The sequence below is a fragment of the Centruroides vittatus genome, unplaced genomic scaffold (genome assembly GCF_030686945.1).
Source record: "Centruroides vittatus isolate TY-2023 unplaced genomic scaffold, ASM3068694v2 scaffold_861, whole genome shotgun sequence".
Classification (NCBI taxonomy): domain Eukaryota; kingdom Metazoa; phylum Arthropoda; class Arachnida; order Scorpiones; family Buthidae; genus Centruroides; species Centruroides vittatus.
Genome location: NW_027122718.1, coordinates 3,472,031 through 3,496,054, shown reverse-complemented (window position 1 = coordinate 3,496,054; position 24,024 = coordinate 3,472,031). Strand labels below are relative to the sequence as shown.

At 29.0% G+C, this 24,024-nt stretch overlaps 2 protein-coding genes across 4 annotated transcripts in view; both read left to right on the top strand.

Annotated features, from left to right (window-relative positions):
* Nucleotides 1-5,931: 5,931 nt before the first annotated feature.
* The window catches only part of Sas10 (UTP3 small subunit processome component Sas10), a 43,969-nt gene continuing 25,876 nt past the window's right edge, over nt 5,932-24,024 (top strand). For both annotated transcript variants that reach the window (XM_067288379.1, XM_067288378.1), the window contains exon 1: nt 5,932-6,067. In XM_067288379.1, the coding sequence (XP_067144480.1) occupies nt 6,051-6,067 (17 nt within the window). In that variant the 5' untranslated portion in view covers nt 5,932-6,050. The remainder of the gene's footprint in view (nt 6,068-24,024) is intronic.
* On the top strand, nt 6,100-22,568 carry LOC136990044 (uncharacterized). 2 transcript variants are annotated; one of them, XM_067288380.1, is made up of 4 exons: nt 6,100-6,613; nt 21,331-21,481; nt 21,567-21,661; nt 21,740-22,568. In XM_067288380.1, exons 1-4 carry the CDS (start codon nt 6,463-6,465, stop codon nt 21,970-21,972), a joined length of 630 nt encoding a protein of 209 aa, XP_067144481.1. In that variant the 5' UTR covers nt 6,100-6,462; the 3' UTR covers nt 21,973-22,568. The 2 variants fall into 2 exon arrangements, with proteins under 2 accessions (XP_067144481.1, XP_067144482.1); XM_067288381.1 differs by lacking the exon at nt 6,100-6,613 and adding an exon at nt 16,889-16,929.

Sequence of the window (24,024 nt, the reverse complement as noted above, 5' to 3'; positions counted from 1 at the left end):
CGTGTGAAATTGCATGCGAAACGTCAGGCTTCGATAGCCTCACCAAGCCTTGGCCTCTTTTGATCGACAAAGTATTAAGACCATGACTTGCGAGTTTTTTGATCTATTAGATATACTCAATTAGAATTTCCAATTTCGTGAAAAAGTTTATCATTTAGGAAGGGTAGGCTTAATCTCGCTCATTGCCGGCGTGGCCTACGTCATACTACAGGCCTGTGCATCTGGCTTGGCGTTTATTGTCTATAGCAATGGTATTGAAACATTTTAACAGTGCGATCCCGAGGTAATTTTCCGCGACCCCAAATGGGATCGCGACCCTTAGATTGAATACCACTGGTCTACAGCATTAGCACTCAGTTTCGGATTTTCTCCGACAGAGGTCGCCAATTTGACCTGTCGAGTGCAAGGTCTGTATAAGAAGGTCAGGACACGCTCCCGTGATTCTATGCGGCAGCGGCCATTTTTTTTAAATTAAAAATAGTCAATTTGAATAAATTGTAGTTATTATTACACGTATTCGTAAAAAAATTCTTCCGAATTTACTAAAAAACAACGATATCTAAATTATTTGCAAACAAGCCCACCAGTTCGTTATATTATATATAAAGGGTTTAACTGACAAATAACATTTAAGTTACAATTTAATAAAGATTTTTAACGTCTCCTTACACGAATGGCAAATAATCGAAGAATATTTAGAAGTAATGTTTAGTTTATATAATTCATTTTTTTACGCAAAGGCAGCTTTTACATGTTATTCCTTCGAAACTTTACTTAGTTTGTTCGTCGGTACGATACTTATTTAAATATTTTATTTCTATTTATTCTACTATTTATTATTTCTATTTATAACACATCTCTTTACGAACAGTTATGCATTATTTAGATGCTGTATTTCATTTTCATGCATCTGTTCTTTCATTAGATTTCACAAAGTTATGATCAACGAAAAGCACTGGCTCAATCTTTGAATTAGTTGCCAAAATAATCGACTCGAAACATAGAACCTTCCTAACTTAGAATGAACCTTGGAGAGTGCAAGGTACTGTAGAGTTTGGCGACTCCACCAAAGGGCACCAGTAAGAAAAGCAAATTATTATGATGTCTTTGTAATCTGCTTCTGCTATTCTCTTTGTCTGTGTCTAATTCGCACCCTTAGCTTATGTATGTCTTAACAAAAAGTTTAATAGAACCTGGATGTTTTGTATGTGAACACAAGAACACAACTACCCTCAATTGTGTGGATTTAGATAACGCCACAAATCAACAAGCACGAGCATCAGATCACGTCGATTCATGAGGGACAGAGGTGAAAAATTCCCCAAAATGTTTGTACTAGCAAATTGTTCCCTCTTTCAACGATTTGCTATCTAATGAACACTTCCCGTGAACGGATGTGGTTATCTGTATACCTACTGGGTCAAAACTATTGTCTTTCTCAATAAAAGACTTGACAGGATTTGGCAGGTTTTTTGTTTCCTCACTACGAGAGATTTCTTTTACTTCTTTTTCAACACTGTCGGCCCAGGAGGGATTTTTACTGAGAATTGCAGTGTATGTATTTCTATTCAACTTTTCGGCAGATGCCAGAAGCGGTTTCATTTTTCACATTTTCTGGCTGTACGTACGGTTTCGTCTTTGTACGCCCAAAGTTTTTGTAGCAATAGCATACGTACCAAGGATTTTCGGGTATAACGACATCCCACCATCCCCCTAACTTATTAAAATAAGAAATATTCTCAATATTAATGTCTTAATTGAGCTCTCACCAAATTTTTCTTTTGTTTGTTACCACGTGCTTCATCCTGGTACTGGGAATCTTACAAACTAAACTAACATTTTACAATTCTTCCGAAGTTTATAACATGTTTATGGACAATTATTGTAATTTTAAGATTTCCGATGGGAATAATGTTAAATCTCTTATCTTTCATTTGAATGCTTTTTAAATCCAGTATTATGTTAATACAGTACTAGTTTCAGTTTTGAGTCTCATGTGCGCTATTTCTTTAAAGTCATAATTTCTTTCAGGACTGAAAGAAAGTCCTATAAGTCGTAAGGATCATTCTCTTGATCTCGATTATTGGGAAAATTAAACAGTGGTAATCATATACAGTATAGGGTATTCATTAGACAGGGATTTAGGGCTTTTTTCATTTACTTAATTTTTGTTTTTGGACGCATGAAGAGCTCTCCATTACACATTCGGGGCATGGATCATCCCGTTCACGGTTGACCCCACATTGTTTAGAGAAGGTGGGCCGATATGTTGTGCTGGAGCAGCAAATCTCCACGTGTCACATGACCAAGATAGTGAATATCACTATTTTTGCTCAGAATTTCCTGCAACATACTATAGTTTACAGGAAACGATGGCTCACGTTATGCAGATACATCAAGTAGAGATTAAATAATAATATTATTAATAAAGGTGACTATAGTGTGCATCCCGCCAAGCGCGATTACAGAACAAAAAAACTTTACGCTGGAGTGAGAAGAGTATAAAGATGTTGATATCAAAATACATATCATCAGAACTGGTCTCTTCGTCTTCATTTAAAGGCCTTTCGAGGAAAGATAAAAAGAAATACAGAAACCTGCTTTTTGTCTGCCATTTTGTGTTTATCCCAGAAAACAACCTTTTCCGGTCATAAATGCTGATTGCCGACGGGTGACACGCTCCACGACCAGTGACGTCACAGTTTGCTCGAATGGATCGCCTGATCCTAACACAGTGTACAACTCTGAATGCACCCTTACACCGAAGTAAATCCAGTTCTACCCGCCTCGGTCATCAGTTAACTGATATTAGGATATCAAATTTTTAAACAGATTTCAGAATAGTAAATAACTCACTTTCTTCAAAATATAGATTTTGCGAATTAATAAAAGAAACCACGTAAATTTATTCCGTAAGCGAGTTGAATGTATAAAATAAAATCTGTGGATGGATGATTTCTATCCAAATATAGAGACAATTTAATAAAAGCGATAAACTGTACTGCATAAAATACATCGCAAATTCGCTAAAGTAATATATACGTCATTCCAAATGCATTGATGCCGTTTGACATTTGCTTAGTGGAAAATCAATTCAGTAGATAATGATCGTTAGACATTCCTGTTTCGAAACTCTGAGCTAATAATGTATCGTGGAACCGGTCGGATGATCGAGGAGACTAAGAGGCTTCCTGTGCTCTGAGGGACCCAGTTTTGAACCTTAGCAATTTTCAGAAATTTGTTCGTTTCGGATACATCAGACCCGTTCCTCATTGCCCATCCGCCACTTTTGTGGACCTTGCCGAGTAAGAGGGTTCGATATATCCGAGTCAAACCCCCTCCTGAAAATTGCCGAAATTCCATCAACCCGAATTGTAATTTGGATCCCCAGAGTAAATCTCGACTATCTGATGAGATTGTTGATACAGCATTTTCGATCTGTCTCAATTTATGATTTTTTCAAAATGTCCACCCTTCGGTTATACAGTATTTAACTAATCTTCCCGTAGCTTTGTAAAAACATGCCAATTATTTATTACGACACAATTTATTAAACAATGCATATTTTATTACGGCATCATAATATCGATCACCTATCATAATACTTTATATGTAGTTTTGTACTGTACAATAAATAAACAAATCGCCCTCTTTTATTTGTTCTCTTGCCTATCACTCTATCTGAAAATAACGGCAAGAAATTTTAGATGTTTTTCTTGGGGTGGTTCCTAGAAAAACACAAGAAAAACTAAGAGAATGGCCTCTTATTTTTCTGGTAAGATCGTCTATTTTCGATCTGTAGAGCTAAGGATATGTTGTGAAATAGGCGACATTCCATATTGTTTCCTTTTCGTTTGATAATTTTCTATAATCTTACTGTATGTTGCACGCAGTAATTTTTCTCTTACATCTCTTTCATAATATCTGATTTATGTTTCTTCATTCATAATTAATTATATTTGATTGAATTATATTGATTCATTTGTGAAACATTCTATCCAATGCTGTAGTTGTAAACTGTAGAGGACATTTATGATTTCCTTGCGTTGTATTTTTTTAACGTTTAAAATTGCTATTAATTAAGCTGTGTTAAATTTTACTTTTTAAAATTTAATTTAATTTTTTGATTTTTTAAAGCGTCGACGTTATGTGAACTTTACTGTAACGGAATGCGCAGGCATTATCGTTCGAATCTTAATTTATATTGTCTATGACAAAATAATAACAACGCTCTCTTTATTTTATTCTTACTTTTTTATTTTAATATTTAATAAGTTATTGAATTACTCTATCATTTAATTGTTAGTGTATATCTATTTATCATTATTTAGTTAAAACTTTTTTTACATTTACCCTGCTCTTTATGTTACGTGACAAGCAAAATTCAAACCTAAAGCACAGTATTTAGCACTTTTAAACCTAAAGAACAAAACTCTTCTATCTTTTTATTATTATTTTTAATAATTTATTATATTATATCATAATTATTCCCAAAGACTTTAAAAGGAAACCGGACAATATTTTATGGCAGAGGAATTAGACGTGAAGTTTGTTACAGAGAAGATGGAAACAATATTTGCAAAAATTATTGCTGATAACTTTTCAAATCAAAGACTTTTTTTATTTTAATAGAGTATAAAATCAGGGCAAACACCAGTATAATTAATCAGAATAATGAAAAAAACTGTACAGTTGTAGTGAAATTTATACAAATGATCAGTTTAGCGTACAGAAAGATAAAACAAAACATACATTAGTTTAGCATACGTAAAATGATTTATAATGCTTCAAGAAATTAATTAGGACCGAGAACACATTAAATAAAACATTGAAGTAATTAGAAATCGAAGTCCATCGCATGTGATAATAAATAGACAGGAAGAAATTATTTAGCAATGTAAGATTTTAATATTACCGCTGTTTATAAATGTACAGTATATTGTTATCATAAGTAAATTTAATATTATATTTGTGTTTTTTTCTTTTCAAATTAGCGTACAACCAAAAAATTCGTCATAAAATTAAACAGTGGATAAACTATGTAATTAATTATATATGAAGTAAAATATTTTTCAAATTAGTTTTTATGGCTGAATGAATTTCGCGCACGAATTCGAAGTTTATGTAGGTTATAGAACATCAGCGTATAAAAATCACCCATGTAAAATAATTGATTATAAACGATCAATAATTTCTTAATGATTAAGAAATCGATTTTGATTTCTTTTATTTAATTTATTAACAAATAATAATAATAAAAAATACAACTTCAAATAAAAATACTAAAGCTCAATAAAAAAAAAAACATAATGTTAAAATCAATATACAGATCTTAATTTTTTACAAGAAAAAGAAAAAAAGTCAGTCAATCAATCATTCAGAAATTCACATTTCCTGTTGCTTTTATTTGTGTGAATGAACTCGATACAGTAATTGCAATAAGAGAATATTTTCTACTTCTTCTAACGAAATATTTCTTATAAAGTCTCTTCCTTTCTTATAGTAATGTCTTTGAATCAACAGTAAAGACACCTTGCCCATCAAGAACTAAAACCACGTGGGTTCAATAAACAATATTTCATACCGGAAATGACAGAGAGACACCTGGTTTCAAAAAACCTCAAATAGATGAATAATGTAGACAATTAAAAGAAATAACGATATAGTTACATTTTATACGTTTATATAAATAGAATATTTATGAATTTTATATATAATTAATGAATTAAAAAGAAATTACTTAGTTTAGATTGCTAAAGAATGTATTGTCGTTGTTTTACGTCAAGTTGGAGTTGGAGTTAGTATGGTTGTAAAATTTATATTTAAAATTTTTTAAAAATATTTAGCAAGAAATTATTAACGAAAATTGAATTTAAATTATTTCTAAAAGCTATAAATCTTGGTTTTTACGATAAATTTTATTTACACAATAAACAATAGACATGCGCAGTAATAATAAACTTCTAACACTAGAGGGTGCTTAGGTAGTTTCTGCTGGCGAATGCATCAATTGAGTGGAAAAGGATCTCCGTTGGATTTTTGCTAAAATTATGGGAAAAAGGAAAAGGTGAGTTTACAATTTTCGTAATATTTGTTTAATTTGTAAACGAGTTAACGAAATGTCGCTTATCGAGGTAACGGGCGAAAATATAAAAGTGAAAAAAATTGGTTTTTTATAAAATTCGTCGAATAGAATCTATATCCGCGGTCGCGTCGACAAAGCACAATGTTGTGATATTTGGCGTTGTGGCCGGCGCGCCGCCGCTCACCACGTGGATCCAGTCAGAACGCAGCTAGCGAAGCGACGCGCTCACGCATGCGCTAAGCCCGAAAGACGCCAGTTGGAACACTGCCAAGGACGCCGCCTGGAGCATCGCGTCGCTTTGCAAGCAGTTCGCCACCTCCGACATAATAGCGCGTCCATATTTGTTAGCGACGGCTGACGCCGAGACAGAAGACGCTATGACCGAGAAGGCCGATAATATCGAGATGCGCCTCATAGGTGCCGTCAAAACTCGGCCTCAACTTTTTGATAGAAATCACAAGTTATACCACAATGTAGCGAACAGGGCGATTGTGTGGGAAAGTATTTCCAAGAAGATGAGTCTTCCAGGTTAGTTTCTTCACTTATTTTATCAATTAAAATTGTCTCTTGTAATATTGTTGTATGTGTTTTATGACTGTGGAAGTGTGAGTGAGTTGTAAGCCGGGTAAAAATTTCCGGAGGCGGTCCGAAAAGAGTTCTCTCGTTCTCGGAACCGAAGAACGGAGAGGTCCGTCGACGCTAAACGGACGACGATCCGTCTCGAACCGTCCTGCCGTTTCTTATAAAATTCCCAGCGGTTTGCTACGGTTTCCTCACCTCTCCGGCATATTCTGGCGTGTCGTCTCCGAATTTCTGTTCTGTTTATCCCGCCACGTTGTTTTTGACAGATGAAGACATTTGTTCTCCGGCGAGGAATGGGCAAATTTTATAAAAGAATTAAAATTTTAGAATGGATTTCGAAGCGGTTTGACGTAACGCGCATAATGTTTCGAAACGGACGGGAACATACTTTATTTTAATCTAAAATTTACTCGAAAAGTCTGAAAATGCTCTACCGCGAGTTTCGATTTAGAATTCGAGTATAATATTAAAAAAGAAAAAATTTATAACAGTTTAATTAATTAATCTTGTTGATTATTGATATTAAAACTAATGAAATAGTTCGAAACATCTTAATTAGAAATTTATTTATTTTCACAGTTTCTAAAAATTAATTTTGAACACTTGACTATTCGTTAAATATGGTTCGACTTTGTTTATTTAGTTCGTGAATTAGAACACATTACAATATTTATTTTTGCGATTGATATTATTTTGGGTATTTTGTTACATTTAGCAAGATTCTAAATTAGCTCTTTGGAACTTTTCACCATGCACGCCGTTTTAAAATACTTTAATTTCAAATGAACAACTTAATTTGGAAGTTCGTGTATTTTTTAACTAGTAACAGGATAATTTTTTCTAGTACAATAATTCTCCCATATTAATATGGCAGAAGTTCTTTTCTTTTTTAATATAAACAGGATTAATTTTGGTTCAGTTTTGATTACTATTTTGTTTCCTTAATAGGATTATATATTGTGATTTATAATTTTCATGTATGTGATGCATGGAATATAATGAAATATTAATGGAGAAATTAAATATATTATTAATGGTGGAATAATATCAAATTTAACCGTACGTAAAGTTTGTCGACGAAATTTGATAAATTTTATTGAAAAATTTAATTGTGTTTCTTACTATTTTTTCCCCCATAATTCATTCGGATTAGATAATTACGACATATTTTCGCGAGTGATTTAAAAAAAAACTCTTTCCGATTAAATATTTCTTTAATAACGAAGGCACCGAATAAACTAGCGAAAAATTTTACTAACTTATGCCATTCTTCTTAGCTCCTTCATTACCGGACTTGCCAACCAGGCAGTCATTGCTTATTTATTAAATGAACAAATATATACTTATTGATTAACTCCACTAGTTTGTAACAGCTGCCATCTAGTGAGTTAAGTTGTAAACCGGAATCGAATTATTAAATTCGGCCGAAATAAGGCGGAGAAATTTAGATACGAAACGGTATCTACCGTTATATTAAAATTAATTTGTCGGTTTCGGTATTCGGTTACCGGGAGGCATATTGTATAATCGAATTAGCAAGCCAGTTATCTTTATATAGCTGTATTAGTGAAGTAAAATTAGAAAATTAGTTAGCATCGATATGTTTAATCCTTAAAAATTAAATGATTTATATAATTTGTCTGTAAAAAAATTTTTTTTACACACTCGCAATGTTAAAATATAGCTATTTTGAAAGAAAATTTAATTGTTTTTTAAAATTCTTTTGTATTTTTAAGCTTATTCTAATTATAGTAAAGATTCTTTTCTAGTTTTGCAAAATTTTTTTAATAATTATATATATATACATACATACGTGGTTCATTATTGTCTAATTAAACTGCAGAAAAAATTTTTCCTTTTGTACAGTTTTTTTCAATTGATATGTTGAATAAGCAAAATGTGAATAAATGGGATAGCACTCTTAGAAAATAGTTTAAATTTTATATATTTAATGAAAAAAAAAACAAATATTATATGTATTTTTTAACCTATTCTGAGTTTGAAAAATTTTATAATTTTGCAAAAGTTATTCGGTAAAGAAATTAAATACGATGACTTTAAATGTAAAAAATGCATAAATATAATTTAGAATTTCTAAAATATTTCAATATTTTAATGATAAAATAATTCATACTCTTTCTTATAAAGTTTGTTTAAATATTAACTTTTTTTGGGATTAAGCAATAATTATTTTGAAATTTTAATTGTTACAACAAATGTTAGAATGTGTACAGCTCAAAACTTTAAATGGCTTTTAATCATTGGATGCTTTCTTAAACATATTTTTAAGTTACATTTTTTCCTGATATAAACACAAATAATGTATTTCCAGTGTAAAACGAAGTGTTTTTCCAAATTTTTGATTTTTTTTCTATAGATTACAAATGAAAATTCACATTTTGATTTTAACGACAAATTTCGGTCTGTTTTTTTTTTTTTGTTAGTATTTTGTACTTTGCTTTATTTCAAATTTTCCATTTTATTCAAGCTCAATATATGCTGTTTCAGAGAGTTATGAATCAGAACATTGCTTAAGCAATTGTTTGTGTCTTTATCTTAATAGAATTTTATCAGTATAAGGAAACTGTGGATTGATATATTTTTTTCTTTTTACAAAATAGTATTGTCTAAATTGTCTTGCTAAATAATCTAGAAAAGTCTTTTCTAACACTTCAATTTTTACGTCATATAGTTAGGTTTTAAAATATATAGAATGATAAAATTTGAGTTATTTCATATTGGATTCTTTTCTGAGATAAAGTTTTGATGGTATTCTGATGTGGACCAAATTTACTATGATATAATCTGTATTTATCTGAAAAGTTAATGAAAGTAACTTGGATTCTTACTTTCATACAATAGAAGAGACTTGGCTTCAAACAAAAGTAAGAATTCAATTCTCTTCCATAAAGAGGCTTGGCATATACTGTATGAGTTTCTCTAGGGCCAATATGCATCTACTTCAGCCTCAGAGAAGTTCAAATATCTTTTTTACCTTAAAAGTTCAACTTTTAGTAGTTATAAAGTCTACCTTATTGTGTTGCATAATACCCAAGACTACCTTATTTGAAGTGATTTTAAATATTTTTCAATTATATTGAAAATAAATAAAATATTTATGTACAAAATTATATAATTATAAAAAACACAAAAGTTCATAAAGTATATTTTAAATTTTAAATTAAGGACTCTATTGTTTTCTTTGGAACTAATTTAATATTAATTATATGTAGTCATTAAAATATTTGAAGAATAAATTTCATGTTTGAAAGTTTCTACAAGATTTGTTAATGAAGTATTGTTTACTATCACACAGTTAAATGAATTGAGTTTATTATATTAATTTATTACATAATAATAAAAACCAGAAATTTTTATAATTCATTCAAAACAAACTTCATCTTAGATGAAAGTCTTATCATAAATTATTTTTACTTGCAGGAAAATGAAATGGTAGAAAATAACTTAAAAATTTAGATTTTTAGAATTATCAAATTTCAATGAGTAATTTCCTTTAGACATTCAATTGAGAGCGAATTTTTAGTATGGAAAATATAGTTTAAAAGTCTGATTAATTTCCCAGTTATTTTATCACATAAGTTCTCGAAGACAGTTTTAAAATGATTGTATATCTACTAATTTATTAGATTTTATCATTCTAATTATATTGGTAGATATGCCAATACCTTTTGGAAGAATATATCATCGGCAATGTCGTCGGTTATAATTTAATTTGGCTAAAATAACCGGCGATATAGGATCTGGTGAATATATGATTGCAATTTAATCTACCTATTTCAAGAAAATAAATTTGATCATTTTTAACATTTCTGTAGAAATAATTATAATCTATAGAAAAAGTATCTTTTGCTAAGGGCATAGTTATGAGGATCATTTTGAATAACTTACATAATTAATTTAAACATAAGATATATGAAAAAACTTTTATAAAAAAAAAAATAATAAACAAACTACACTTTAACTCTGTATAACCGATAATACATATAAATTAATCTTCGAGATATTTTGGATGTTTTTCATGTTTGTTCCGTTCTCCATTATTTAGCTTCAATCAGTTTGTAAGGATTTATTAGCAAATTTTTCTGAGATAGTTTAGAATTTTAAGTTATCATCAACATGTATATTATTTTAAGGGACTAAGATGTATAATTTTTTGATTTTATGAAAGAAGCAGTAAACTATACTAAGCGGATCAGGAAAAAATATGTTTGCATTTCATCTAGGAGTGAATTGTGAACGTATTTCTGATTTGTTGCATATAGTTTGCCTCTCTTCATAAAAAAAATCAATTTTAATGAGTGTTGTACAATTTATAAATAGAATATTACCTTGGGATTATATATAAAAATTCTTCAAAATTTTGATCACCTATTTCATTTTTTTTTTTTTTAATAAATTTATTTTCTTTGTCTTAACTGAATTCTGAATTTATTTTTATGAACCTTTAACTTTTTTCTCAGTTTAATTTAAAATAAATTCGTATTTTAATTTTATTCTATTATTTTTCATTTTTAAGAAATTTATCGGAAATTCTTTTAAAACAAATTGTGTTGTATATTATATAATTTGTATTATATGTTTTTGAATTGCAAATTTTTACATTGTTTTTCTCACAAGTAATGTACGAGATAATTACAAATATTACAATAATTTGTTAACTGTTACTACTGAAAGTATTTGTATTTTAATAAATTTTGGTTATGTCGTGGTCGTATAATTATCGTTTATCCTAAAAGAATGGAAGGAATGACAAATGTAAACACTTAACTAGGAAATTAATTTGAAATCATGTTATTTTATCACATAAGTTCTTGAAGACAGTTTTAAAATGATTATATATCTACCAATTTATTAGATTTTATCATTCTAATTATATTGGTAGATATGCCAATACTGTTTAGAAGAATATATAATTGGCAATGTCATTGGTTATAAACTAGAGGTGAGAAAAAATCTGAATTATATTTTAAAAAAAAAAAAATGTTTATGGAATTTTCAATGCTGTGATATCGAATTGAAAAATGAAGACATAAGGAATATTTTATAATTAAAACTGTTAAAAATGAAGTCTGACATCAGGAATATAAGCAGATAAATGTAATTTCATCAAAAATGATGATTTTTCCTTTATTTAACACAAGATAGTATCAACCATATACTTAAAAACTTAGATATACAGTTCTTTCACTCATCATATTATGCTTAATACTCTAATATGCACTACTAAATACATGTCCAATCTTAAAACAGTTATTTTTGGAACATAGATTATTCGTGTTCTGCACTACATAAACATAGTTTGAAATTATTCCAAAAGAAGTTACATAATTATTATATCAATAAATATAAATAATTTGAACTATTTATATTAAATTATAATGTTTGGTGGATATATTCTTAGGCGTTCGTTTTTAAATCAATTTATCAACCTATTTTCTTACAAAAAAAACCCATAAAATTCTGAACTTTCCTCCATTTTCTATTAAGTTTAATGGAAAAAGACCTGTTAATAAGCGTGTTTTAGCCATTACCTTTAATCGGAAATTCCCGCCAGTCTTTCCACGCGACTGTTGTTAACCAATCCGAATAGTCGGTAGATGGTGTGGAAAATGATTACGCTAATTTCGTATGTCCACAGCTCGTGTACCGCCCCGTGCACCCGCATCCTGTCAATGCAATTTAAATAGAAGAATGTTTCTTTTATGGAATTTGGTATTTTGGATGAGAATTATTTCAATGTTTGCGCATGGCATTAGCGGTTACTGTTGCGGATTATTATAACTTGTGTAAACTTGTATTACAGTAAAACCTGTGTAAATCTGAGTCGCGCGGTACCGAATATATTTTCCGTTTTGAACAGGATTTTTTTTTTAACATAAAATCGCTTTGTTCGGAAGAATTTTTCCCGTTTAGGCAGGCATCCGTTTTGGACAGGTTTTACTCTATTTCTATGTAATTTATTTTCAGATTCACAACTGTGTACAGTAAAACCTGTCTAAACGAAAAAATATTTAGGAACTTTTTAAATTTTCTTTAAAAAATCTGCTCAAAACGGAAGTCTGTTGATCCGGAAAAAAAAAATTGGTATCGTGCGATTTCGGTTTAAGCACGTTTTATTGTACTTATTTTGCACACACCGTTTAAAAGTATGCGAAATATACTTTTAAACCTTAGAAATTATGAATAAAATGCTTATTTTTGATCGTAAATACGGTTTTTGGACAAATAACGGTATTCGTTTGACAAGCTTAATCTTATTTGATTAATTTTTGCCATAATAATTTATCCAGTAGCAATTATTACTTGTTTTATAGAAGGGACGTGATGCGCCTACGTTTCGCTCCATTATATACAAATTGAGATTTTTGTAACGTACTATTCCGAGTTAGTTTAATAACCGAACCGCTCTTTAGTATTTCGGTTCCTTCTGCCAAAATTATGTTTAAATCGGGCATTTGAAGAAACTCGCGAACTGCTAAGTAATTGTACTTAATGCCCTAGATATTGTGTAGAAATTACTGATACCGATTACGTAAAGATCGGCACATTTAATTATTAAATACAATAAAACCTGTCTAATACGGAACCTGCCTAAACGGAAAAAATTCTTGGAAACGGAGCGATTTTCTATATTAAATAAAAAGGTGTTCAATACGCAAACCTGCTAAACAGGAGAAAATATTCGGTACCGTGCGATTCCGTTTTACGCAGGTTTTACTGTATATTCTGTAAGTAGTTCAAAATACATACTTCTCGTTAGTATACTTGACAACAATTTTACGGTTTGTGTATGGGCGGATAATAAAAATGTGATAAGTGAAACTGTAATTTAATAATTACTATACATGGACCATATTAAGTGTTCAACATGCTTTTCGTTATGTCTGATATCCGATACTTTTGGATACTAATTTGACACCGGCAAATGCCTTCATATACCGTGCCCTATATATTCAACATTGAAATAGCTGGATACGCTAATTTTTATACATAAAATAGCTGCATTGCTCGTCCTTTTAAGAGGGTTGGGGATTGGTGAGGTTGATAAAAACAATGGTATTAGGTCAACAAATATACGTTTTAGTTAACGAGTACTTACAATAATGAAAAAATTGCTCAGATTTAAGTTAAGAAGGGATGGGGGTCTCCAGAGTATTGTCTAAATTACAAAATCTTACTGTAATAACTTTAATAATTCTCGTTGAATAAAACTTGACAAAAAGTGTGTTGATAAAAACATTGACGCTTTCATTTCCGGGTGTTGATGTATTAAGACGATGCTTCTTTTTTGACGATGTATCAAAGTACTACTTCCTGTCTCTAAAATTGATTTACAATGAAAGCGTTAAAACACGTAAATTTTAAATTATAAAACGATTAGATCAGCAAAATTACATTGGCACAGTATTACTAAGTATTTTAACAGTGACTAATAAATACGAAAGTGAATGAAATATAATATTCACCATTAGTTTTGTCATCGAGATCACTCTCTAAGAAATTTGATGCAAATCAGTTTTGCAGATTGTTTTTATTAAATGAAATCGGCCCAGTTTCAGAAATTTGGAGCTGTTAATTAATTATAATTGAATTTCTGCACGTGGATAATGCTACAAAATTTGAAAATTCCAAAGATTTTCTCGTGAAAGGCTTAATTATACTGGCCAAGGATGAGTAGAAATGCGAATTAAACTCTATATCCAAATTATCACATAGTCGGGTGAGTTCGGGGTGTCTCGTCTATGAGTAACAACACGAACATGTTAGAATATCACGTGGTACTATCTCGTTCATTGAGACCATTCGCTAGAGGAGTTCGTGACATGAGTGTAACTCGAAGATAGGCACCCAGATCGGGTTCGAATCCAAATCTGACTGATTGTGGAGGAAGCACGGAACTCCGGCCTTTCTCTACTCGTAATAATGATTTGAAAGACACTAATTTAATGTCGTAGATCAGAGTTTTCTAAATTGGGGTCTTCAGATCAGTTCCAGAGAGCCCGAGGAACATTCGGAAGGTATCAAGTAATGTGAGCATAGTTTCCAAATAATACATTGAGTTGATAAAAATACAAAACTTCAATTTTTCTTATCAGAAAACTTAGTTTTAATGCATATATGCAAGTGTGTATCTCACATGTAGAGGTACACATTTTTAAATTTTCGAACGGGATCCATTGATTTTAGTAGTTTGGCGAACCATTGCTGTATATAATAATGAAGTGACAAATTTTAATTATTAACATTTGCTATATGCAATACTTTTTATCATCTCAATTAAAAACACATTCTAAAATGAATATTTTTAATTTAAATAATTAAAAACACTTGCCAATTATTCTAAAAATATACTTGTTGTTTAACCGAATATTTGCCGTTCAAAATAAATTATTGATGCCAGTGTATATTCAAGATATGAAATGAGAAATTTCGATATGAATATATTTTTAGTAATGATGATACTGTAGTTGTAATGCGAACTTATTTTAACCAAGTTTGAATTACACTAAAATCTGTGTAAACCTGAATCGCACGGTACCGAATATATTTTCCGTTTTGAGGAGGTTTTTTTAACATGAAATCGCCCCGTTTCGAAGAATTTTTTCCGTTTAGGCAGGTTTTACTGTTATTGAGAAATGTTTAGCCATCCAACATTATTCTTTTTGTATGTATATATGTATATATAAACCAGGCTTAGAAGAGATATTTTTGATTCATAATGCATTTCTGCGGAAATTATACGAAAGGAACTAAATAAAATTCTGTTGTTCCTTGTGAGAATTCACACGATCTTACGTGTATATAAAATTTATATAGATAAATTAATGGAAATGAAGTTTACTGGAGAGAAAAATTATGTATTTATTATTTAATTAATGTATATATATAGTAAAACCTGTCTAAAACGTAACCCGAATAAAAGAAAGCCTGCCAAACCAGAAAAAGTATTCTGTACCGTGTGATTCCGATTTACACAGGTTTTAGTGTATTAAGTATTTAAAGATACATAAATATGTATATACGTAGAATTGATCGTATTGAATGGCTAGAAAATGTTAAAATTGTTATTAAATTATGCACTTAACGTTAAAAAATGATTTAAAATAAAATTTACAGATAAATGCAGTACATTAATTATATATTATTTGCGCGGACTTAACGATAATTTCCACATTTTATTTGACGATTGCTCGTATTACTTGCTATCGTACGTTTAATTTATGCGATTTTATGAGGAAGTTAAAGCCTACAAAAGCGTCTAGTAAACATAATTTAACATTGCCATTACGAAAGTTATCGTTGTGAGCTTAATTTGAAATGTTCAAGCATGCAAGGTACAGATTCTCTGAATCGTTGGTGGTGATTATAGTTTTAGAGAATGCAGCAAACGTCATTTTTATGCTTTGCTCACTCCAAATGGAAACGAATAATCTACCTCGTGTGGTATTATAATATTGGATCCATATTTAAAAGCTTTTCCTGCCACATTGCCTGCAAAACATAACTTTGAAAATAATTCAGAGATGATAAAATATGCATTAATGCGCTATAATGGCAAATAAATGTTGAACGTTTCATTTATCTTATCGAAGGATCAATCGATGAAAGGGTGAAGATGTATTTTTTAAGATTTAAATCTAAAAATATCGTTAGATAATAGATATCTACTTCGGCTATTATCGTGTTAATTAAATTGTAAATGATGATAATTTTTCTTGTATTGTTTACAATAGCACGATTAACTTTTGTCGCTAATATATAAAGCTAATTGGAAATAAACATCGATTCTTCATTTTCTTAACTATGTCTACACTTTTAAAAGCAAAATAAATTATATATTTTGTAATTTATCGGCAATTTTGCACCACACTACATTTTTAAACGCGTGTTTTGTATCAAATTAATATCGGAAGACTTATTTTAAATTATTTAAACCCTCCAAAAATGACCATCCTGTTCCAATATTTGTTTTCAGTTGCGAATACAAAATATTTCACAGGATTTTTATCATTAAATAAGAGATATTTATTTATTTTTCCTACTAAATCAAGGGGATATTTTCATTTACGGCATTAGATAAATATGGCACAAATTTGGATTATTGATGTTGAATTATCGATTTTGTTAAAAAATCTGTTGATTGTTGGACTCCTAATTATTCAAATTTCTTTCTAGAAAAACTAGAATAGTAAAAGAAAAACGATTCGTGAATTTCAGACTCTCCAATGCGAGAATGTTTAGTACATACATAAATAAATAAATAGTTAAAGAATTTAAATTATATTTGGAATTGTTTCTATAAATTTAAATTGTCTTTAAAGTTGTTAAAGTATTTTTATAAATAAACAGTTAATAATAGAAAATATTTTAGCTACGGATAAAATAGGGTGAATGAAAAGTATCCCGTAGTGTATAAACTCAATATAACAAATACAGAATTTTGTTTCGTTTAATGCTTTCGTCGTTCTCCTTTTATTTAAAGAATTTAATGGCGAACAAAAACTTCATTCGAGCAAAAAGTATTGATAAATTAATCTTAGGAACCTGGCATAATTTTTTTTTTACTGCTCCAAATGTAACTGATGTTGCTAAAATCAGAATTCCTGTAGAATATGTCCGAACATTCATTTTAGATTATACCTAAGAGTGACATTAGTTGTTGTATCACAAACAATTTATTGTTGTTGTCGACCTATCAATCACGCTTTCCGGAAATGATGGCGGATACTTTCTAACGCGTTTTTCTAGGAACTGTGAAGCAATAATACGAAAAATGCCGTTCTGGATATTTTTTTAATCGATAAAATCTAGAATCATACATTTTTCGCTTTATACGATGTTGCGAAGTAAGCGGAAGATAGATACAACATTATCGAATTCGGCCATTTTGAAGTTAGTCAAAGTTTGTTTTTATTATTATTATTGTTATTATTATTCTATGCAAATCGAGTGACTGAATTAGGAATTAATATTTACTTGCAGTTAATTAATTATATACAGTAAAGCTTGTCCAAAGGGGAACCTTAATAAAACGGAAACCTGCGTAAACGGGAAAAATTCGTAGAAATGCAGCAATTTTTTTTTTTTTTTTGTTAAAATAACCTGCTTAAAACGGAAACCTGTCAAACCTACACCGTGCCAATCCGGTTTACGCAGGTTTCACTGTATATATTTATATATTGTAAGATGCTAGCTACGAATGGGGGTGTTTTTTTTTATACGATATTCTAAACCGTTCATAAATATTCGTGTAACGTGCATTTTTTCTATAAACGCGAGTATTAATTTTTATAAATTTTTAGAATAATTTAGTCGTAATTTTTGGAGGATAATAAGCCTACCATTTGCTATATTAGATCTGTTAATAGTAACGATTGTTATATTAGCTTGGATTTCGATCGCGTCGCAATGACTCCACGTTTCTGAATCGTTTTTATATCAATTTAGAAGAGAGAGAAGCTTCTATAGATTAAAATTGCTAAATTTTTATATTGTATGTCAGAAATTTGGCCAATGATATGTTTTGTATCTATCAAAAAAAGAGAGAGAGAGAGAGGGAATGTTGGTTTTCATGGTTACTAGTTTAGTTTTTACAATTATAGACTAAAGAAACAAGTAAAAATGAATTTTTTTTTTATGACATGGGATATGTAACTTAAGAAGACTTCAATGTTAAAAGTTGTGATAAACTATAATTATGTCATTGAGCATTTGATATTTGTTATTTGTTTGTCGGTTCCTGAGGTAAGTTTAGCCCAGACTATTTTTACTTAACGGTTACGTCATTTGATCAAAGAAATAAATGTCGATCGATGTCCGTGCCAACAAATTAAGCCGAAATTATTCGAAGAAGCGGTAATTGAAGGCGTACCCGATAATCTATAAAATAGTTACTATAAATGAATACATTGTTAATAATTTTATATAAATATACTGTGTAAATGATTACTCAAAATAGAAAATTTATACATATTTTAGTTTTTAAATTTATTAAAATATTTTAGTAAGATTCTACTCGCTAATACTAAATAAGTTTAGTTACATTTAAAAATAATAATATAGTTGCTGTCTGTATAAATGAATGTTATTGATATCTTTTATCCTTGATCAAGATATTATTAGATCAGTTAGTCAATGTCCTGGATTGATTAAAGACTATTTTTATTTTCTATGCTTTTCAAAATAGAAAAAATTCTTGAATTTTAAAAAAATACATATCCTAAAGCCAGACAAGCTGCTGAATTATTGTGCTGTAATAAGGCTAAGTTAATAATTACATATGAACTAATTTGTCTTATTATAGCCCAATAATTCCACAGATCATCTGACTTCAATCAAAAATTGTAGAGGAGTTGTATATATATATATATATATATATATCTTAGTTTTATAATAAGAAAACTAAGTAGTTATCATGTGGAATAGGAAATGCTTTAAAGAACAAAGCTGTTTATTTTTTACCAATTACTTTAAAGTTTGGAATAAAATTTCATATACAAACACTGATACTTCATATGTATGTGTTTGAAATTCATCAAAAATATTATTTACTGATCATACTTTTTTTTAAATTTTGATACTTGTGAGAAAATTTTTCAATTTAACAAAACTTGAGAGCATTCCACATAATATCTTAAAATTGGATTGAATCAATTTCTAGTGTGTGCACACCATGTTAGAGTGAAGAGAAACAGATTTTTTTTTTCTGTAAAACATATTGTAAAAAATATTCTTGTAGTCTTCCTTGTCGGAAAATATCCAAAGTCACGAAACTTTTACTCGATTTGCATAGTTATAGGAGGGGAAGTAGCCTATAAGGAAAGGTCGACTCCGCCAATGCGGATTGTGTTTCCTGTGATTGCGAGGATGACGACAAGGAAGACTACAAGAATATTTTTTTATTTGTATAAGTCTTTATTATTTGTATTTTTTACAATATGTTTTAGAAAATATAATTTGTCCTGGATTTTTTTAGAACTTTTTCTTTACAATATGGAAGAATTTTTTACAATTACAAAAAATAATATATTTAAACCAAGATTATGCAATGCATAAAATAAATATTTCGGTCTTTCTTATAGAAATGACATTGCAAAACTTATACAGTAATCAATATTTGAAACATTTTACTTTATCAGATGAATGATAAACTTCCTAAAAAAAAGTATACCTAATTACTCTGTGTTTTAATAGAGTAAAAATTAAAGTGTGTGTTGATTGTTGCTACATTTATAATAATAATCTTTCTTTGCTGTGAAGAAGGTCAGTAAATTTTTGCATATTTTTGTCCATTGGGATTCTTTAATGAAATATTTTTTACTGTTGAGTTACATTGTTTCAACTTGTAGTTTTTTCCATTCTTGTATGAACAAGATATATACATTAAAATTTTGATATAAAGTTAGAAATTAAATTTCTTCAAAAGTCATTTCAAAATATTATAGTTCGTAAATTTTTTTTTCCTGGTCGTTTGCAAATTTATTCTTAATATAAAATTTCTAGATTATTTGAAAAATGTGAATAACATTAAGTGACTTTATGTAACATTTTCAAGATTATATCTTTCTAAATATAAATTTGAAATGGAAAATTAGGAATCAAACATTTATTAATATATGTGAATTTGTTAGTTCGTGCGTAATTATGATAGCATAAATTACTATTTAAAGAAAACCGATAATACTTTAATACGATTAATTTTTATTATTTGATCATTTTAAGTAGTGGAAAAACAGTTCTTAATATTTTGATTAAAGTCAATCAATAAAAAATCCCACCATTAACTTCTAAAACAGTGTTGTGCTAGTTTGTGATGGTAACTATATTAATCAATACTATATAATGTTTCTTAGTTTTCTTTTCCTGTTCTATGATATGTATTATTTTCTATTTTGTATATTTGGAACTCGGCTGTGATATTAGAAGAATTAAAATATATATTATGTAACACAGAGACGCAGACTAAAAACCTTTCGCAGGGTTGTATATAATACGGTTTTTAGTCTGTGTCTTTGTGTTACGCACTACAGTGTTATTAGAAGAAGTCGTTTATTGTGTTATATATTATGTTTTCATGAGTTATCATATGTATACTTTTCATTTCCATTTGATTTTGAACAACATTTATTTAAATTTTCTAATATGTTTACATAATAAAAAATTTAAAATAAAGGTTGATTTATTGTTGAGTATGGAACAGTATCTGATATTTATATTGAAAATTATATCTAATTTGATAAATGGTAATTTTTCAAATTTTGTTTATTCTTCAGTGTATTTTCGGTTAGTATTTAGTCACATTTATAAAATTTGAATTATTTTACTAGCTCCATGTTGTTTGAATTTCTTTTATAGAGACTTACTACAGAAATGGGAGATTTTTGGATTTTGTAAAGCACATTAAATATTTTATTTAATTATATTTGTGTGTATGTGTTGTGTGTGTGTGAATACAATTTTTAATTAGAATGGAATAGTTTTAATATCAAAATAATGAAAACTATCTACAAATAAAATTTAATAGATATATAGATAAATAAATAGTAATAGTTATAATATAATAGTGGAGTGTAATTATAGTATATACTAAATATGTGATTATAATATTTAATAATTATAATATTTTTCTATATAATGAAAAGTTGAAGAATGTAAAGCAAAATGGAAATCTATAAGAGATAAATATGTGAAACTACAAAACAAAAGTTGTAAAAGTGGTTCTGCAAATCCAGAAACTTCTTGGGAACTCTATCCTATTTTATCTTTTCTTCAGGATCATGTAAAACACAAACCGTAAATATTGTTTATTTAAATATATTTTAAATATTATTTTAATATAATAGTTATTTTCGTTTCAATATGAAACTTTTATTCCTAGTTCAAATGCAGATCCAAATAACTCGCTCTCGGCTGGTCAAGATGATGATCAAATTGACGATATGGAATGCGACTCATTAGACACACATATATCAGGTGCTTTAACAAAAATTCTCCAGGTAAGAAATAAATATAATAATGAATTATTATTTAATTCATTTTTATTTTTATTAGATGAGGAGGAAGATGAAGATGACAAAGAAACTGATCCAAATAAAAGGAAAAGAAATCCTAAAGGCTTATTAAGAGCTATGTTAAGAAAAAAGAAACGAATGGATGACGTTGATTACTTTTGCCACAGTCTAGCCGAAAGATTGAAAAAATTGGATGGCAAAAAGAAATCATTTTTAATGGCCAGATTTCAAGTTATGTTACACGAAGCAGAGTTTGATGATTCTGTTGCATAAAATCATCTTTCATAGTAAAATCATCATCAAAATGCTTATTTCAAATGTTTTATATTTGTTGCATTTTGTTAAGGAGGAAATGTAATGATTTTTTTCTACTTTTTCATGTAAACAACTGCAACCATTTCATCATTGTGCTGTTTAATTTCATGAAATATAAATTTAAAAAAAAAAAAACATGTGATTACCTGATATTTTTGAAGTGGATTATTTATAAAAATTAAATGTTCCATAGTCAACCTTTTAATAAAACGAGAACATCTTTATCATATGTTCCTTTTAATATCTAGATCGTTATTACAAATTAAAACTAGTGTTGAATTAACGCTACATTTTACATTAATATGAAATTTATTATTTTAATTTTTTCAGATATTCAAATTGTTAAGAATAATGTACATTTGGTTTTAAAAGATTTTTATTCTTTTGATGACTTTCAAGAGAAACAAACATGTAGAACAATTTCTTTCATTTTTGAAAATACTTATTTCTGTGCCATTTTGTTCAATATTTCATTGTTTGATGTATAATTTACAAAGTTCATTCACGTTTATTTGAAATTTTTTATTTTAATGTGAATAAAATGTTAATATTAATGGAGATCTTTTTTTTTAAGTTTTAATAAGATTAGTGCTTAGAATTGATATTATGAAGTCAGTAACATTTATGGATTCATATTGTATAATTCACCAAAACTATCCAAAGTAGGAATCAGAAATTTTAAAATCATTGATATCATTTATTAATCCTGAAAATAAACTTTTAAATATTTTTATAAATACAAAATGTTTAAATATTTTAATTAAATAAACAAAACCACATCATCTCTGTAATGAGATAACATCTATGAGAAACCAAACTTTTTGTAAACCGAATTAAACAAATGCATTTTCTTTAATTTTAAACCTGTTTATCACTACCTGTTAATCAAAGAAATCCACTGACTATGACCACTTTTAACTTGTTGGTTTGGGGATTACCTATTCCAGGAGTGTGGGTTTGAAACTAGTGGAAGCACCTAACCAGTAAAGGACTATTTTTTGATAACTTTCCACCCTGTGGGCACTAAGATGGCCTTTTTAGACAGTCCCATTGTGGGTTTGGTCAGGTCCACAATGGGGTGGCTGGGGCTCTGTTTCTCAGAAGAAATTTATTTGAAATTGAGTAATGAAATAATTTAATTTTTAATAAATTGTAAAGATGTGCTGCAGGGAAAGTCATGCTTCCATCACATCCTACCACTGATCTATTCTATTGTAAGATGATAATAGTTAGTGGCATACTTGATTGCAACTTTAATTAACAATTATTCCTAAGTATTGCAGATAAGTAAGAGACTGATTTCATTATTATTGAAATAGTTTTCCAGTCCTCCACAAAAGTCCAAAATCTCTTTGGAACATGAAGGCCTTGGGGAAATTTTACTGTGTGCTTGTGCATATGCAAGTATGTGTAAAATATGAAATTCTTTTACATTTGAATGATACATTGTCACATTAAATATTGATTTTTAATTTAAACATATACTAATCTTCTGTATATTATTGGAAACAAAAATACAAAAAAATTTAATGAATGATATCAATAATTAAAAACTTTTCTGTGTAGAAAATTATTGTTATCATTCACTAAAATCAACATAAATTTTTCATAGTTTTTAAAAGAACACAATTTTGGTTTTTAGAATTTTTTTGTATACAGTTTTTACTTTTCCAGCTGTTATATATAACAAAGGAAGATTATGTGATTGGTCAAAAAATGATTTCCCCAAGATTTTTACATTTTTGGACTTAGGACACTGAAATGTCGAGAAATGCAAAAAAATTTGGCGGAAATTTCTGTATGTATGGATGTGTGTGTGTGTGTATGTATGTGGGGCACAATTTTATTCACCCTTTTCGAAGCTCAATAACTCCTGTGCTTTTGTCAAAAATTTCTGAAATTTTTTCGGCAGGTTTGTTTATTGGGGGATTGATACTATTAAATTTTGGTGGTTAAAGATCAAGGGGGTGGGAGATAATGAAGTCGTGTGTATCTCCAATAGGGTCGGAT

Excerpts from the sequence above, each read along its gene's own strand:
- LOC136990044 (XM_067288380.1), top strand. The coding sequence starts at position 6,463 with ATGACCGAGAAGGCCGATAATATCGAGATGCGCCTCATAGGTGCCGTC. Across the intron at positions 6,614-21,330 it reads CAAGAAGATGAGTCTTCCAG|TTGAAGAATGTAAAGCAAAA; the intron begins GTTAGTTTCTTC and ends TATAATGAAAAG. Across the intron at positions 21,662-21,739 it reads ATTAGACACACATATATCAG|ATGAGGAGGAAGATGAAGAT; the intron begins GTGCTTTAACAA and ends TATTTTTATTAG.